Raw genomic sequence first — 18,271 nt, forward strand, 5'->3', positions numbered from 1 at the left:
CTTCGGTGATGTTGCTCACCTCCACCTGCTGCATCTTATGTACACCTGTCTGAACTAGGAGGGACGCGTGTCACTCTGATTGATGGGATGCACACCCACTGCAAGACAAGCAGTGCTTGAGATCTGCACAAAGGAAAGGAGATTAGAATAGTTTTCCATTAATGGTGTTTAAACTTTAGCAGAGACAACAGTATCAGTAAAGGTAAAAAAAAAACAACAACATAGTGTTCTGTTAACATACTAGATTACACAAGACAGAAATACATATTTAGTCTTTAAAAATTACAGTTTGTCTTACGTGGCACAAAGAATACCTACAGCGTTTATTTACCAATTAAATACAGATTAAAATATATTCTAATATAGAGAGGTAGACATAGATAGATAAATATAGATAGAGCAGTGCATTAAGAGACAACACTGACCTGGTATCTTTGAAAGTTGTTGAAAAAAAAATAAATTTAAAATAAAGAAGGAATTGCAGTGGTAGAAAATCTTGACTTGAATAAATCTTGCAAATAGAAATACAGCTTTTTAATATGTTATAAATAATAAGAATATGTAAACAGAGTAACAAAAAAAAGATACATTATATGATACAAATTATCTGATCTAGTTTTACGTCAAACAAAACAACTTCAAAGAACATCAACAAGTTCCCAACGTCTTTCAGAGAGACGTGGGAAACTTAGTTATAAAAGATAGAGATGGTTTCATTAAACTAGTATAAAGAATAAGAAATCAATGTTCAGCAAGCTAATGGCTGACCCTCTTTATTAAACTAATATATTTATTTTTTCTAAAGAGCCACTTATAATCGTCTTAAGCGCTTCTCAGCAATGACTCAAAGAAAGGATGTTGTTGATACTTGCTGTACCACTATGCCATCATTTCAGAGCTTTTTCTAAAATGCCAAAATACTTTTACCAATGAATCCGATGAAGCAAGGCTGAACTAAATAATGGTCAAATGACAAGAAAACATTTTATACACTTTTTATCCATTTTGATAAACATGTAAAAATAATATAGATCTATAGTATTGAAATGATATTACACATCCCACATTACACAAACTTATTAGACATCTACTGTAATGCCGTTTCTCTGAAAACTGGCAGTATGCCAGAAGCTGGAAGAATTCCTTTGGTTTTCTATCATAAAAAGTATAAGATTACTAATTATTTCTGCCACTTAAATTGACCTAATTATTGATATGAATGGATTTAACATATTATGACTAGTTTGATTTGCTTTAACCCAGCCTTTACATTTCATGACCTGGATTTCTTCCCTTTATTTAACAGTAACAAATTGCATTATTTAAAAAAAGGCAGAGGTCTTTTTCTCTCTTTTTCACCAACATCAAACACAGCAGGCTGAGTTAAGCACCAGCACTTCTATAAACATTCCATCTGAACACAAACGGGCCTTTTTGTGGCAGAGAAGTCAATCAGCTGCAAGTTTATTTATTGCTCAGAGCTCCAAATCATTCCAGATAGGAAGTGCAAACAAAGTAATCTACTTTAAATTTGTCAAACACTTTCATAAAATGATCCCATTTATTTCCGTCTAAGTTCTTTTGATTCAGAAAAACAAACTGTTCTGCTTTAGACTGTCTGCACCTTAACACAACAAGGCAGATGCAAACATCATGACTGATGGCATCAATTAAGGTGAAAGTCAACGGTGAGGCCTGAGGGAGATCAAAGGGTCACCCTGCAGCCAGTTTCTGAATGGTATCTTTTCTTCATCACACTAGACTCTAGTGACTAGAGGAACGTTGAGCCTCTGTTCTTTCCAGTGTTGCTTCAGTTCTTCGAGGCCTGCAGCCTCTGCACTTTTCTAAGGTCCCACCGCTCAGCAGGAGAGGTCACCTCCATTACCTCAGGGCTGTGTGCTTGATCCTTCAATGAAATATTTCAGTGATTAGCTGAGCTCTTTGTTGGTTATTTAACCATTTGATTAGAGTGTGTTAAAAGCTACAAGACACAGGCCCTAGTAGCTCACCACTCCACTGTTGTATTTCATTTATACGAAGGTCTTAAAGGTTTGCTGCTGCCTTTGGGATCTTTGTTTAAGCTGACATTTAAGCTGCAGATCAAAAGGTTTTGGTAAATAGAGAAAACCAAAAACAGCTAATTATCTCAAACATCTGTGTTAAATATGGAAGTTATGTCCCCCTGAAGGGGGTTCTTTTCCTGGGAGCAAGTTGTTTACTACTCTTTACTCAAACTGGGTAAAACCACATAAAAAAGGACTATAAAAACAGGAGTAAAAAAGAGTTTATTCAAGATCAGGTCGTTACAGGACAGAGAAAATCCTTGGAGCTTGCACAGCAGTGGGCTCAAAAACACTTCAGCGAGCGTCCGGCAAAGATTGAGCCAAGATTGAGCCCCGAACAAGGTCATCTCCTCCTTCTTATACCTCATGAGTCCATATTTTGCATCAGGTGGATGCTTAGCTGTCCGTATCAGAAACTGACACGCCATCCATGCCTTGACCTTTATGCATCTTTACTCTATGCCCAAGGATTACAGATAGCTTTCCTTTATCTGTCCGGCTCCAAGTGAATATGAAAAGGAAAGCTGCTGACCAACTTATCTCACTAATAATAGAGAACAGGTAGTGGTATTAACACAGTGAGCTAATTAATTATACACATCTAAATAATGGACTGATGTCACTCTGAGCTCGGGAAGCCAAAAAAAATAAAAATAAAAAATCAATATTTTATTTATATATATTGCACTTGGAATCCAGAGGTTCTGAGATCAAGCCCCACTCCCAAGGACTGCTACTCTGGGTCCCTAAGAAGACCCTTAACCCCACACTGCTCCTTGGGCACCGCACAGTGGCAGAACACTGAATTTCTCCAGTGTGAGATCAATAAAGTTCAATTATTATCATTCAATTATTATTATAACTCTAAGAAGGTCCAAACAGAGTTGAACGCGTGCATAACAAGTATGAAAATCCATTATCAGTGGAGCTGATAATGGACGAGTCACCATGACAACAGGCAACAGGAAGTGCCTATTTCACCCCACTGGAACTAGAGGTTTTAATGGAGAAATAAAACAATAAAAGGAGAATGTGTTTAAAACACAAAGAAACAGCACTACAGCTGCAAAGGAGTGGAGGATCGGGAAGGAGAAGATTGCTGCTCGAGTTGTTGCTAAATTCTGAGTGGTTCTACTTGGATTTGAGGGGGTTTAGTCAACAGTGAAAAAATATATTCATTATCTTTTTCAGTGTGGTGATTGTTCCTTGTAAATGTTTATATATTTATTTGATGATCTAAAATACTATTGAATAGCTTTTCTTTTATTCTATCATACTTTTTTTGCACGATTTGCTTAACTAAGTATTTTTGTTGTTGCTGAATTTAAGATATTTTCTACATATATTTTTTATACGTACATTGTTTAGATTTACTTATATCTTTCCACCCCTTTTATATCATTATATTTGCTTTTATTTGTTCATGCGCCCAGTGGTTGTAACCTTTATTCCACTCTGTATTCTCATGAGTTTAGTCTTTGTTCATTTGACAAAAAAAAAAAAAAAAACAGAGTTCTGTTAGCTCTACGCCTGCCGAAGACACAGACGTCCATCCACGTGAACACTGGGATGGAACTCAATGGGAAAGGAAATTATTCTTATTTCTTATTTCAACCACGGCGTATATTAGCTGCGACATATGAATCAAGATGCTATGACTGAGAAAAATTTGATTGACAGATGATCGTTTATATATGATTGGCCGAATTTAGGTGTACGAGCTTACGTATAACTAACTGGCCTGCATAAGATAACAACACCCCACCCCTTAGATTTTAAGACAGGATTTTTTTAAAATAGAAAACCCTAAATTTGGGGACAATATAGTTTGATAAAGAGTACATTTATATACATGTTTAAACCAGAATGGTTAGACATTTAAATATGACTTCCCTGCGACTTTAAATAAGAGGCTGCATGTGCCTTTTCCTCCTTTTGGCATCTTGTTATGGAATATTGGGCCAAGGTGACAAGTAAATTCATCCACTGTGGGATCAATCAATCAATCAATCAATCAATCAATCAATCAATCAATCAATCAATCAATCAATCAATCAATCAATCAATCAATCAATCAATCAATCAAACAATCAATTATTTAAAATAATACTTTAATTTGTTCAAAAGTGAACAGGAATAATGTAACCACCACAATAAATAGATTTGAAAAAAGAAAGTTTTGATAGAAAAGAGAGAAGTCATGAACTTTAAATTGTTTCTTACTTATAATAAAATTGAATTCAATTTAAATTTTGTTTATTTATAGACTTTTATTCAGTTTATTTATAGATATTTATTTTAGAACCACTTCCCAGCATCTTAAGGCACTTTAAATAGACAATTAAATCAGATCACCCATTCAGAGTGGTTCAAAGCAACTATCTAAGGAAAAACAGGTGATTGCATCAAGTCATTGACTTGCAGGACATGACCCTTGGTATTAGCTTGGAGTGACATGCTCCCTTATTCCGTTAACTCTTTAGTAATCCCTCACACTGAGCATGCACAGCCATAGTGGAGAGGAAAAAATAATTTTTATCAGAATTTTGGATTGTTTAGTTCTGCTGTCTGTGTGGCTCTTTCTAGGTTTCACTAGAGGGCGCCCTAAGACCTCTGTTGTCTTGGCTGCTTCTCTACACCTGTGTGATTGCACATAGATGTACTAGATTATCTTATCACTAGTGAATATAAGAGAGGCAGTTCACCAGTCACTCAGTGTCCGTGTGCTAAACTACAATGATCACATCAAGCCCAGATCTGAGCCATTTGTTCCTGAGTATTTGTCCTCCTTGTGTCTAACTGACCTTTTTTTGCCTATGATCACCAAAGGATTTCTCCATGAAAATAGACAAACCATCCATCTCTCTTGAATGGTTTCTCTTTCCGTAGCTGGTAACTGCTCTTCCATGTTCCTCCTTGTTGATTTATCTCCACATCTTTAGAACCTCAGTCAGCTTAAGGCTTCACCAACTTCAGCTCCAGGTCCCCATCAAGGATTCACAAAGTCTCTTTGCCACACAACCACCCATAACCTTTGACACATTAACAAACTTTATTGATACCGTGTCACTTAACACTGACACCTGCAGGACATTTAAAACCCCTACAGAGAGTCTATTTGACTGAGACTGATTTACTGACTTAGTGTATACACAATATTATACTTAAAATCATTGTATGTCATTGTAATATTTCATATCCTCATTTAAATTTATGTTGGAAACATTTGTCATTATCTTTGAATTTTTTTAATGCAATCAATAAATAATGTGAATAATTTACATTAAATAATGTAAATTTTATTTAAGAGGTGAATGAGAATATTTGTGTACTTAGATTTTTTTGCAATGTTTTGCAATTAAGTTTTTTTGCGTTTTGTTGACAAAACTTCTCCAGCTATGGAACACACATGCTTGCATTGCACAACTGCAACTACTGGAACTGCACAGAAAGTTCCAGTAATGTTGGAAGAGGTGTGGGAACATGCTCTTGTTTTTGTTGATATTGGCTTCTGCAAGGTATTTGTGCACCTCGTGAATGGCATCACCTGTGCTGTTCACTTCGATGTCCAGATGTTACCAAAGTTATCTAAAAAAATAACAATTTAGCATTTTAGAACATGATTTCCAAAAAACAAACCAAAACTGCAAAAGAGCAGGTCTGAAGTGGATGCAAACAGCTGTTGTGAAGATGGTCCTGGCTGGTGCTGATTTGTGCGTCTGATTAAAAACGCACATTCTGACATCAGTCTACTGACGGCCTCATTGCACTTGGAGGAACTGCGGAACCAAAGTTTTTTAAATATGGGGATTGGACGTGTTGTTGGGGTCAAAACACTTAATGACTCCAGATTGGAAGCAGCGTCTGTGACTCAATGCTTCAGATGTTTATGTAGGTTTATGGCTGCATGTGTGTGCAAAGTTGAAGCGTTACTCTCTACTGGAAGATAGAGTATTTCTTTGACCCTGACACTAGCTTCTCTTCAGACAACTCCACTGTAGCTTGATGGAAAGGAGCAAGCACAAGAATTTTTTCTCCTATGATTTCATGCTCATCAGCTGTCAAATCAGATTTTAGAGAGGCCAGATACCCAAACCGGCAACTCACAGATAAGTTAGAGGGTTGGTCGTCCCATCTGTTGCTGCCCTTGAGCAAGCTTCGTCTTGGCTGTAGTGCTTGATCTAAAGAAGGTGACAGTCTCCTTGGCTTTGTATTTGATGGATGTTAGGGTGGAGATCTGATCACATAATTTTCTGACTAATAAATTACGTCTTTGCGCAATGCAAATTGAGTTCCTCATTTGGACCCATCTAGTGGATGCAATCATGTTTGGTGCTGCATTGGTCTCAAGACATTTGACTTTATTTGTAAGGTACAGTCCTCCATAATGCCCCTTTGGACATGATCCATACTGTCAGCAATTTGTGGAAAGTATTGAACTCCCAACACAGATGTTCACTACTGCCAATTCTCATTAATGTAGTGATGTAGTAGTCTTACATGTCTTACTTTTCTTACTTATGCTCTCCCTGCTTTTTATCATAGAAGCTTCATCTGTTCTGTTCCAGTTGGCTGTGACACCATCCTGGAGAGAACACCTTTATTTATAAATGTTGAGCTTGGCTTGTTTTTCAGTGTAGTTCTGTTTCTCTGAGTGTGTCTAACCAGATGTGCTCTCTTCATCCTCTGACATGGAGCTGGCCCGGAGCTCGTCTGCCTGGCTGTGTGCTTCCTGGGCGTGGCCGCCTGTGGAGCTGGTTGACAGCTTCTGTCTCCTTAAACCCCAGTCGGCCTCAGCAGATGGCTGTTCACACTGAAACTGGTTCTAGTTCTGGTGGAGTTTTCTTCATGATCAAAGGGAGTTTTCCTTTCCACTGTCGCTACAAGCATGCTTGATGTGAGGGATTGCTTTAGAGTCAATGAGTCGACGCAATATGCTAACTTTGAACTACCTGAATCAAAGTAAAACTCAAGTTATATTATATTATTTGGTCAGAATGTTCATACTACAAATCCAGATCTGATTCTTGGTTCTTTAGCTCAGTTTTGTCAGACCTCTGCTAGGAATCATGGTTTTACTTTCGACAGCTGTTTAAACAAGTTAGCTCTGTTGTTAGATCAAGTTTTTATCACCTGCGGATTTTAGCAAAAATTAAATCCTATTTTTGTTTTAAGGACTTTGAAGGACTTATCCATGCTTTCAATACATCCCGTTTGGATTACTGCAATTCATTATATAGAACCAGGAAGCGTGACCGTATAAGGCCTATACTGGCCTCTTAACATTGGCTGCCTGTCTTTTACCAAATAGATTTTAAGATTCTCTTATTAACTTATAAAGTCTTAAATGGATTAGCTCCTCCTTATCTTAGAAACCTTCTAAAATTCCAGTCTGTGTCAAAAAGTCTAAGCTCTAATGATCAACTATTACTGAAAGTTCCTCGGACTCGACTTAAGAGGAAAGTATATCAGGCCTTCTCTGTTGTTGCTCCAATTCTGTGGAACCATTTACCTCTTCAAATTAAATCCGCCCACAGCCTGAATCATTTTAAATCGCTTCTTAAAACTTATTTTTATTCTTCGGCTTTTAATCGAAGCAGTGTTTCACATTCTGTTTTGTTAATTGATGTTGTTGTCTTTCCTGTAAATCACTTTGGTGCAGTTTTAAACCTGTTTTTAACGTGCTATATAAATAAATTTGACATTGACATTGAACTGATCTCACTGGATGATCTGGTTGAATTGTCTCTGCATTCAGCAACCCAATATTTACGGCTCTACAGGTAATTCTCTAACCTTACAACTGTATCTTTTAAACATATCTTTAGGGATAACATTAAAACTAGTTAAAAATATATATTTCTTTTTTACATATTAGGTATTCATATTAAGCCATTGACATTTTTGTTATTTTGTGGTTTGTTTAATCTCCGTTCATGAAACCAAACTCCGGATTGAAAACTCAGGATTTATATGAAAAAGGTGGATGGCTATGATATTATTCTGATATGACAAAAAAACCCAAAACAGTTTGTTTGCTTTCACTTATTATTTTTAATAAACCATTTAAGTCCAGCTTTAAACACAAAAAGAAATTGAAAAAGGAAAAATAAACCTTCCAAAAATTGGCCCCTATATCAAAAATTTATATAACAGATTAAGATACATTAGTTCAGAAGTGGTTGATTATAACACAATAGAAACAAGCATTTCATCCATCTTTATAGGATAAAATGAAAATAAAACAGGAGAAAACAAATCGTCAAGGCAGAACAATAAACTCAGCAACTTCAGTGCAAAGTTAAGATCTTCTAGTTGTATTTTCAGCTGGTTTTTCTTCTTTAGCATCAACACAACTGGATGTTAAATGTGTGCAGCTGTTTGCATCTTTAAAGGATGTTATAAGACTTCATTAGTTAAAAAACTTCCCACTTTAAAATAACCCGCAGATGCATGTAGTTTAGTTTTCATATGAGGGCAGAGGTTGGTATTTGGCCCTGGAGGTTTTGGTTTTGTAGATGAGGACGCCACAGACCATCCCGACAGCAACAAGAAGGCATCCAGCAACAAACACCAGGTTCAGGTTGAGATTTAGTGCTGCAGACAAGAGTAACAGTTAGTGATGGAGTCCTGCTCACATTAGACCTGCTGCTCATAAACTTCCCTACATGCTTTCCTTACCTGAGCCTCCTCTGGGGTCTGCTTCACGCTTCAGACGCAGAGGACCCTGAGAAACTAAGTGCTTTCCGCTCTGGACTGCAGCCTCTCTCTTAGCGCGGCCAAAATGGTTGAACCCTGTGGAGTTCATGCATCCCTGAGAGCACCTGGTGTTGGGGTTTCCTGCCTCACACATCATGACTGTGCAGCTGATGTACACCTGAATTCAAGAAGACAAAGCCATTATAAACAAAAATTCTTGCTGTTGGAAAAAAAAAAACATTGACTAACATAAAAAGGCCGTAAACCTATACTGGTTTAATATAATGAATTTAATATTAAGGACTTCAGTTAAAATTCTATGCCTAAATATAAATGCAAACTTCATTAGGGAAAAAAGTTTGAATGGTTCTTAGCACAGTTTGTTCCTTACCTGATCGTATAATCCGATAAACTTAAAGGCCTCCATGCTGAACCTGAACACTTTGTCATCGGGTGCGGTGTATGTCTGCACAGTCGGATCAACATTGCACCTGACAGAATCAAATTTAATACAATTCAAATATCATTTATCACACGACAGTAGGAAAATACACATCTTAGTTGTATTTTACGGACTTAAACTTGGTGATAATCTGAGGACCTTTTGAAGCAAAGCCTTACCCGTTGTCAATGATGGAGTATGATGTGTGATAGTTGGGGTTGTCATACGGTGCAGCTCTGCAGGATTCTACAAACATCTCAGTGTTGTTGACAGTGGAGCTGGCATTAAGCTGCATGTAGATCCTTTCTCCGACGTCAAACTCCAGCGGGTATGAATTTGGGCTGAACATGGCTCCGAACTGGTCATTCTGGTAGAACTCAAACTGGTAGGTGAACGTGCCCATACCTTTCTCATACAATGTGATGCTGTCTCTGTGTGCTGAGAAGCTCAGGGTCACATTGCCCCGTTTGGGGTACTGACACTCAAACCGTGCCTCCAACAGATGCTTCCTGGTGATCACTGCAGTGGGAGCGTCATCCACCGTTGTGATCTCATTCTTGAAAATGAGGTAATCATCATCTTCCTGCAGAGTGAATAGTTGTTGTTTAAAAAATAAATCCCGGAGATCAACTTTTTGTGATGTATGAAACAACCTTTTCTCACCTCGATCTGAGTACCGCAGCCATTGAGAGGAACGATGGCGACTATGTGGCTGCTGTTGGATAACCTATTAAGACTGCACATGGTGGGTCCGGGGTCACTGAGACGAAGATGATCCTCTTGAAATCCATAGAAAGAGGCTTTTTCAACCTCAACCTTCATTGTGGTGTCAGTGCAGGTCACTGTGGCTTCAACTGGAACAAGAATTATTAGTTAGGTGCAAAATCTGAGTGTATCTAAAGAAAATCTTTGACAGATCCCTAAAAAATTATGGATGAGAAGAATGTCTGTTTGCTTTGTTTGAATGTAGGTAATGTATTAATGCATTTCTAAGTAAATATTCCCTAATATATCAGTGTAAAAGTAGTACCGTATTTTCACGACTATAAGGCGCACTTAAACGTCTTTTTTTTCCCCTCAAAATGTGCGGTGCGCCCTATGGTGCGGTGCGCCTTATGTGTGTTGTAACTGCGACTTTTGAGACCACCTCATTGAGGAGATGATGAAAGAGTGGCTGAATGTAAGGAGACCAGGTGTTTTTTTTCCACCCCTCACCATCGCTGTTAATATGTAACTCCATGCGTGCCCATCTCACAGCTGATGTGAAAAACATGGGGAAACAAATTAACGCTGCTCGACATCGGTGTGAACCGGACCCAGCAGGTGCAGCAGAAGCAGCGAGTTTACATGCAAAGTCAATGGTTGACGCGCATATAGGTGCAGCAAAAGGTCCCGCAGCGCATTTTGGTGCAGCACGTCGGGAGCGTTTAAGCATCTGAAGCGCCGCGCTTCTGCTGCTCGAGATGGAAAAATTGAAGTTTTGCTGCTGGACGAGCCGCATCAACCAATCAGAGAAGCTGATCTGGGAGCTGCCAGCGAGACAGACAGCGCTCTGATGACATATGATATTAACGCAAATGGAAAAGGCTGGATGGATGCGTGGCTGAGGCAGGTGTATGTGAGAAGACTAGGTGGTTTTTTCCACGCATCACCATCGCTGCGTGCCCATCTCACAGCCGATGTGAAAAAAAGGTGAATCAAATGAACGCTGTGCTCGCCGTTATCCCGGGGGTCTGACAAAGGAGCTTCAACCGCTCGACATCGGTGTGAAGCAGCCGTTCGAAGTAAGGCTGCGAGCGGCGTGGGAGCGATGGATGACCGACGGAGACCACAGTTTCAGGATAAGAAGGCAGCGCCGGGCAGATTACGCCACAGTTTGCGGATGGATTGTAGATGCTTGGACTAACGTGTCTGCTGGCTCTGTTGTTCAAGCTTTCGCAAAAGCCGGCATTATTTCTGAGGAGCCGCGCTGCACGGAAAGTGACTGACAGCGAAGAAGGGGAAACTGGCATGTCTGATTTAGCGCAGCTGTTTTATTCAGAAACAGAGGATGATGACTTTGATGGGTTTGATTAATACTTTGTAATAAATACATGAATAAAGCACAATCATACTCAGTTTTGCTCCCGCTGTATTTTTCTCCCTGAAAACTTAATTCAACAGCATCCCCGGCGCGTCTCCTCCTCTTCATCGCGGTGGCTGGCAGGTGTTTTTTCATCTAAATAATCTAAATCTTGCAGCTATATTTGCTGTGATCAGTGGGAATAAAGTAGTTTTAATATGTTTTTAAGTGAGAAAGTCCACCTGAAAACTTAATAATTGCAGTCAGTTCATCCAGATTATCTATTTCTGTCGGAGGCGCTCAGACCCCCACATACCAGCGGTGCGCCGACAGGAGAAATCCTTTCGTTCACCGCGGCTGCTTGCAGGTGTTTTTCATCTAAATCTAAATCTTGCAGCTATATTTGCTGTGATCAGTGGGAATAAAGTAGTTTTAATATGTTTTTAAGTGAGAAAGTCCACCTGAAAACTTAATAATTGCAGTCAGTTCATCCAGATTATCTATTTCTGTCGGAGGCGCTCAGACCCCCACATACCAGCGGTGCGCTGACAGCAGAAATCTCTTCATCAGCAGCCTGTAGGCTGGGCAGCCTGGGGTTCACCGCGGCGGCTGGCAGGTGTTTTTCATCTAAATAATTTTAGCTGCAGGCACCAGGATACCGGCAATAAAAGCGAACATATTCCGTCAGCAGGTTTCAGGATTTTAAGTTAATTTAGGAGTGACCACAGCGCTGTGTCATCTGCGATGTCTCTGTCTCACGGCCAGCTGCCAGGTTTGATTAATACTTTGTAATAAATACATGAATAAAGCACAGTCATACTCAGTTTTGCCCCCGCTGTATTTTTAAATACGCAGTAGAGGTATTTAAAGGTAGTAGAGGACTTGTACCTGTATATAAAAAACGCGCCCTATAGTCCGGTGCGCCTTATGTGTGTGTTAAATACAGAAATGGGACACATAACTGAGAGTGCGCCTTTTAGTCCGGTGCGCCTTATGGTCGTGAAAATACGGTAATTAAATATCCCCATAGATATTTCCAGTTGTTGTTCTTTCCTTGCCTCATAACTTAGACCTACTTTGATGCTTGCGGATTTCCACCAGAACACACCGCATCTCAGAGTGATATAATCGACCCCTGAAAAAGTATTACAAGAAAATGTTTAAGTTAGTTGATATAAATACAATCCATCTTCTTCTAAATCAAGATTATGTAATAACTATAGAGTGATAAACGTATCCAACACATCCACATACTCTAAAAATGGAGATTGAACAGTAAAATGTAATTTTGGCAGCCTTATACTGCTTATGAGAGAACTGCAAAGTTTTTTATGCTGTAGCTGAGATACAAAAAGCACTTGGAAAACAACTATAAATTAATAATACCCATACTGATTTCTTTTAGATAAATCCTGGTCTCACCCGCCTGCTGCTTCTACGGCAAAGCAGATTGGATAATGTTCTCCCAGGTCATCTACCACTGGTGTCCACCTGATCACAAACTCATTGTTAACGACCCTGTGCTTGGTAACATTTGATGGGCCGCTGAAGATGATGTTCTGGACTCTAGAGGAACAACAAAGCAGAAGTGATTATGTGATCAATGCTGTTTTTTATTGAGCTGGCAGGTATTAGTATGCTTTTCTAACTTACACTGAATATGCAGCCTGGGCTTTGACTCTGATCTCTATCTCTTTGTTGACCTCTGCCATGACACGTTGTCCATCTGCAGGTGTTGGAGCCACAAGTAGAGGCAGGTAGAGTCCCGCCTGACAAGTAGCAACAGGTGGGTCCACTGGAGAACATAAATATAACTGTGTTGTCATAACTTGCGTTGGGATTTATGCATGTGTGGAATATAATTTTCTACTGAATAAAAAATACTTCTTTCCATCAATCAAGTAATCTGGCAACATTTGTCATTATCCACACTTCCTGTCACTAGCTGAAAAGACTAAACTAATAGCCTACATTGATTCAGAGTGTTAAAAAACAATGTTGTCACAATGGGGCCTATTTTTCATGACCCCTCTTAAAAAGGTAAAAAAAAAAAAAAAAAAGAACACGTTTATAAGGAAAGGAAATTGGTCATTTCGTATTTAGTATTTAGCTACACAGTAGAGTAGTGGGTAGCACTGTTGCCTTGCAGCAAGAAGATTCTGGATTCAATTCCCAACCTGGGATCCTCCTGCAATGGAGTTCCCCTTGTGCACCTCAATGCATTTCACACCTTGGTCCTAAACCTAACTCCCATCCCAAGAATAGAACTTCTCTGTGTATGGACCTGTCTGGTCCCCAGAAAAATGTTGCATATCTCTGGCATGTTCTCCTCACATGGTAGAAAAACATGGCCACGCACACACATACCGTCATGGTTGGCGATCCTTCTGGGGAGTTTTTATTGATTTTTTTTTTTTACCTATTTCTACATCCTAACTGTGACCCTTGAGGAGTAGTTGGTCAACATGATGTGCTTTGATTTAGGAAATGGTCCCCACAATATATACTATATATCACACAAATAATTAATAAATTATTTACTATAATCGATTAATATATTCTTACCTAGAAAAGAGAACTGTAGAGGCAGCTTGCTAAGGGGGGTACTGCTCACATTTGTTATGCGGGGTGTCGTGGTAGGTGCAGTTGTTGTCCACCACCAGTTGGTTGTTGTAGCACGGGGTGTAGTTGTTGTTGACCACCACCACCAAGGAGTGGTTGTTGGAGCAGCTGTAGTTGTGGGTGTTGCTGTTGTCCACCACCACCACGAGGTGGTTGTTGGAGCAGCTGTAGTGGTGGGTGAGGCTGTTGTCCACCACCACCATGGATGGGTTGTTGTTTGAGCAGCTGTAGTCGTTGGTGTTGCTGTTGTCCACCACCACCATGGATGGGTGGTTGTTGGAGCAGCTGTAGTCGTTGGTGTTGCTGTTGTCCACCACCACCATGGATGGGTGGTTGTTTGAGCAGCTGTAGTCGTTGGTGTTGTTGTTGTCCACCACCACCATGGATGGGTGGTTGTTTGAGCAGCAGTAGTTGTAGGTGCTGTTGTAGTAGTTGTGGCTGCCGGTGTTCCCCACGGCCACCATGAGCTGATGACTGTAGTAGGGGTTGCAGGTGTTGTCCAAGACCACCATGAGTTGATGGTTGGAGTAGCGGGTGCAGGTGTTGTTGTCCACCACCACCATGGAGTGGTTATTGGAGCAGTGGTTGTAGCTTGTCTCTTTCTCCTTGAAGGCAGTGGATGCTTGCGAACACGCGATCCATCTGAATAGGACAAATCAACTGTCCTACGTGGGAAATCTTCCACCACCATCTCCATACCGAATATTCTAGAGTCTGAAGAGGTGTACTGGTACCGTAATGTGCAAGAATCCTTTTGAAGCAAAGATTGACTTATTAGACAATGCCTCCTATCATGGATTCTATTTAATATTAGTATATTATACATTTTTATTAACTGACCTGATCGAGCTGGAAGCCTGAAGGGAGATGGCAATTGTCACACTCGTAATTGTGTAAATTCCCATACCTGCAGCGGACCCTGTCACCATCAGGGTCAAAGGCTGCCAGCTTGTATGTTCTGGGGCAGTTCTGAGGGACTCTTGATTACAAATAAACACAAGTTGTAAATAAAATATATTTTGTAGGGAGACTTCAGGCAAATCATCAAGCTATCAAAAATAATTTATATTTTCTTAAGGCTGACTTGATGGATTACACATTCAAAATGATATAAAATCCTCAAATGTGTTTCCTTTTTACATTACATTGTGGAAAATGCCTATGATATTATAAAAACTAAAAACATTGGTTACCTCAGGAAGGGAACAATGGCAATATCAGGTGATTTATTTGGTTCTCTCGTGTCAGATCTTGTTCCCAAATCCACAAGAGAATCAAACCTCCAGTTACTAACTGAGTTACGGGTTGAGATCCAACAGCAGCTGGCTGTTCTGGTATTTTAGAACAGGAAGAAAACATAGATATTTATGTCAACTACCTGAAGGATGCTATACAAACTTAATTCAACTCATTTAAATGTGAACATGTTATTTGGACTGGAAAAAAGCTTACCTGATGTTTACTGGTTTGTCATTAGGGAGTCTCCATGTCTCAACAGTTTCAGTTTCGCACCATCGGCTTTCATAGGATGGTGTGTTGGTGCTTGTGTCAATTTGATTTGTGGTTCGAGTGATGGCTGAGCCACAGTTCCCACCATAACAGTACCAGTAATGGAAGTTAGAACAAGAATCATAAGTATCTCTGGTTCGGAGGGACATCTGTGGTGTAAATATTCCAAAATAATATGTGGGTTAGAGTTTTCAGGTTTTATTTATGTCAAAGTGATTTTCTTTTAATCAAAAATGAATACAAAAGCATTCAATATAAACATTCTAAGTATGTATGTTTGTTTTAACAATTTGAAATCATGCCTTAAATTAAATTTTTAGACATGATTTTTGATAACTGTTTGAAACCTAATTTTAGTCATTCAGCAATCTACACGTATTTCTGGAACGCTGAAAAATTGGTTACGATTTATAAAAGTAATGAAACAATATTATTCCACGATGCTGTCTGCTGTTATCAGAAAAAAAGTAACATAGATTATTAATAGCCAGAAATATTTATAAATAAAAAGTATTTTTCACCTTATATGATCCATCAGGATTCCTTCCTTTGTAGGCGAAGTTCATGGTTCCTCCCCAGTGATGAGACGCTGAGACCAGGGAGGTCAGCAGGAGCAGCTTAAGAAAGAGCAACATTCTGGAGGCCATCATGATGCTCAAAGCTCAACTCAGTCTCCAGTAAAGATGCTCACACCCTGCAGCATCTTAAATACACCTGTCCAGTGGAAATGGGTGTCACTCAGGATCGAGGAATGCACACAGAACAATGAGGGAGCAGCAGAACTGGTTGGAAAACACAAACAGTCGGAACTTTGAACATATTTTACTTTAGATGCTGATATATCAGGCTGCAACTTAATCATCTAAGCAGTAGTTTTAAAGTGATTAATCAACTAATAAACATTTTTAGAAGGAACATTTTGAATGACTGACTGCATAAATAAATAAATAAATAAAAAAACAATCAGTAATACAGAAATAAGGAGCAAAAAAGGAGTTAATAAGAAGCTGTATTAAGTAACTTTATGAAAGAAAAATGTTTAGCTGAAAATCTATTGCTCTAACTTTCATTTATTTCTAAGTTTCTTTTTTAAAATGCAAAGTAAACTGGATTTGATACAGTAACTTTTCACCTTGTCACATCACTGATATGGAATTTAGCACAGCAACGCACCTGTTTCCTTTCAAAGCATATTTCGTCCTTTCCCAGAACAATGACAGTGTTTAAAATGAATGTGGGATTCTGCTTTCTGTTCTGTTTTATCATCAGCATCAAATATTTCAACAACCGAAATACCTGCAGTCAGGTAAGTTAAATGACCTCTAAAACTAAGCCCTGAAATGTTCTGGGTTTTATTTTTTTGTTTTAAATCTCAATAAAACCAGTTGTTCTGTTTATGGCCTCGGAAAGCATCAGGGAGTGGTGGCCTAGTTAGGGCGCAGAGCTTGGAGGTTCTGTGTTAAAGCCAACCTCCCACAGACTGCCAGTGTGGGTCCCTGAGCAAGACCCTTCACCCCACACTGCTCTTGGGCGCTGCACAATGGCAACACTCTGCTCCCCAAGGGGATCGGTTAAATGCAGTGTTCATTTCGTTGCTTTGTACTTGCGACAGTGTAATGACAATAAAACGCTGGGGAAAAAATCTGAAGACAACTAGCATCATGAAGACCAAGGAACACAGCAGATAGATCAGAGAGGATGTTTTGGTTTGGTTTAAAGTGGGATTAGCTTCAAGAACATTATTCCAATCTTTGAGCATCTCAATTTAGTGTGAGGATTCCAGTTTGTGTGGGTTGTTTGTTGTGTTTTATCTCTCCACCACCAGGTTGTGCCCTATCCTCGATGGCCCTCCCTGCACATCTTGCGGCTCGTTGGGTCATTAGCAGAGGAGTACTTGAGCAGCGGGCTGTCACCACCTCGACGCCAGAGTGTTTGCCAGTATTGGGTATTCTAACCAAACCGAGATTAGAAGAGTCTAACTTTAGCATTGTTTCTCTGAGTCTGAACTTGTTTTTTGTCTTTGTTCTTCGGCAGGAAGAACTCCTGTGTTACTGGATAAGCCTGGACCTTCTACCCCTTGAAAGATTTACTGAGTCTCACTGAGCAAGGGGAAAACCTCCACATGAATCGTTCAAGTCCACTACTGGAAAACCAAGTGACAGTCCGCTCCTTTACTCCTCTGGGTCCAATGTATGTGTTAGATTCAGAAAATGTAGGTTTGTAAAAAAATAGAAATTGAGTCTACACAGGAAAGAGATTCAAGTAACTTCTGCAGGAGCAGAAAGAAAAAGCCCAACCCAACTTCAAGCTTTCTTTCTCCCAATCCTCTACTGCAGCCGTCTTTTATTAACAGAACATAACACATGGTTACAAAACAGTATTTGTTCTGACAGAACAATTGATCAGTTCATAAAGACAAGATGCTCCATCAGAATGACAAGGCAGGATGGTCTCCTGACTGAATCACAAGACACAGTGCAGCATCCCCTTGCACAAATGTTTAATAAGCACACATTAATTTTATAATCATCATTGAATAAACCTGACATTTCCCTCCTGTTGTGCATATTAACATCAGCATGTAGAACTTCTAAAAAGATTGTTACTACACACATCATAAATGCATGGCAGATAGGGAATTCAGTAATCACAGATCAATATGCAAAAAACAAAAATATGAAAAGGATTAAAATGTAAAACTTAAGCAAAAATGTAAGATTTATCAAGAATGTAAAAAGCTTAAAAAATCTGACCCTTGAGTAGGCAAAACATCTCCAATAGAGGAAAATTCCTCCCCGATCCTCCCCGAGGAAGCTGTCATTATCCCTGTAACATATTACACAGTTGCAAATCATCAGTATCTTTATCAGCATC

General features: G+C 39.3%; 1 protein-coding gene across 1 annotated transcript; it reads right to left on the reverse strand.

Annotated features, from left to right (window-relative positions):
- Positions 1-8,102: 8,102 nt before the first annotated feature.
- LOC119788863 lies at positions 8,103-16,090 on the reverse strand. The gene is made up of 13 exons (XM_038293554.1): positions 15,919-16,090; positions 15,341-15,546; positions 15,082-15,219; positions 14,729-14,867; positions 13,832-14,639; positions 12,920-13,061; positions 12,689-12,832; positions 12,343-12,401; positions 9,868-10,058; positions 9,384-9,787; positions 9,154-9,253; positions 8,745-8,940; positions 8,103-8,660 (listed from the first exon to the last, which is right to left on the reverse strand). Exons 1-13 carry the CDS (start codon positions 16,045-16,047, stop codon positions 8,524-8,526), a joined length of 2,793 nt encoding a protein of 930 aa, XP_038149482.1. The 5' UTR covers positions 16,048-16,090; the 3' UTR covers positions 8,103-8,523.
- Between the last annotated feature and the right edge of the window lie 2,181 nt (positions 16,091-18,271).

This window comes from Cyprinodon tularosa, unplaced genomic scaffold (assembly GCF_016077235.1).
Source record: "Cyprinodon tularosa strain WSP-4 unplaced genomic scaffold, ASM1607723v1 ctg328, whole genome shotgun sequence".
NCBI lineage: Eukaryota > Metazoa > Chordata > Actinopteri > Cyprinodontiformes > Cyprinodontidae > Cyprinodon > Cyprinodon tularosa.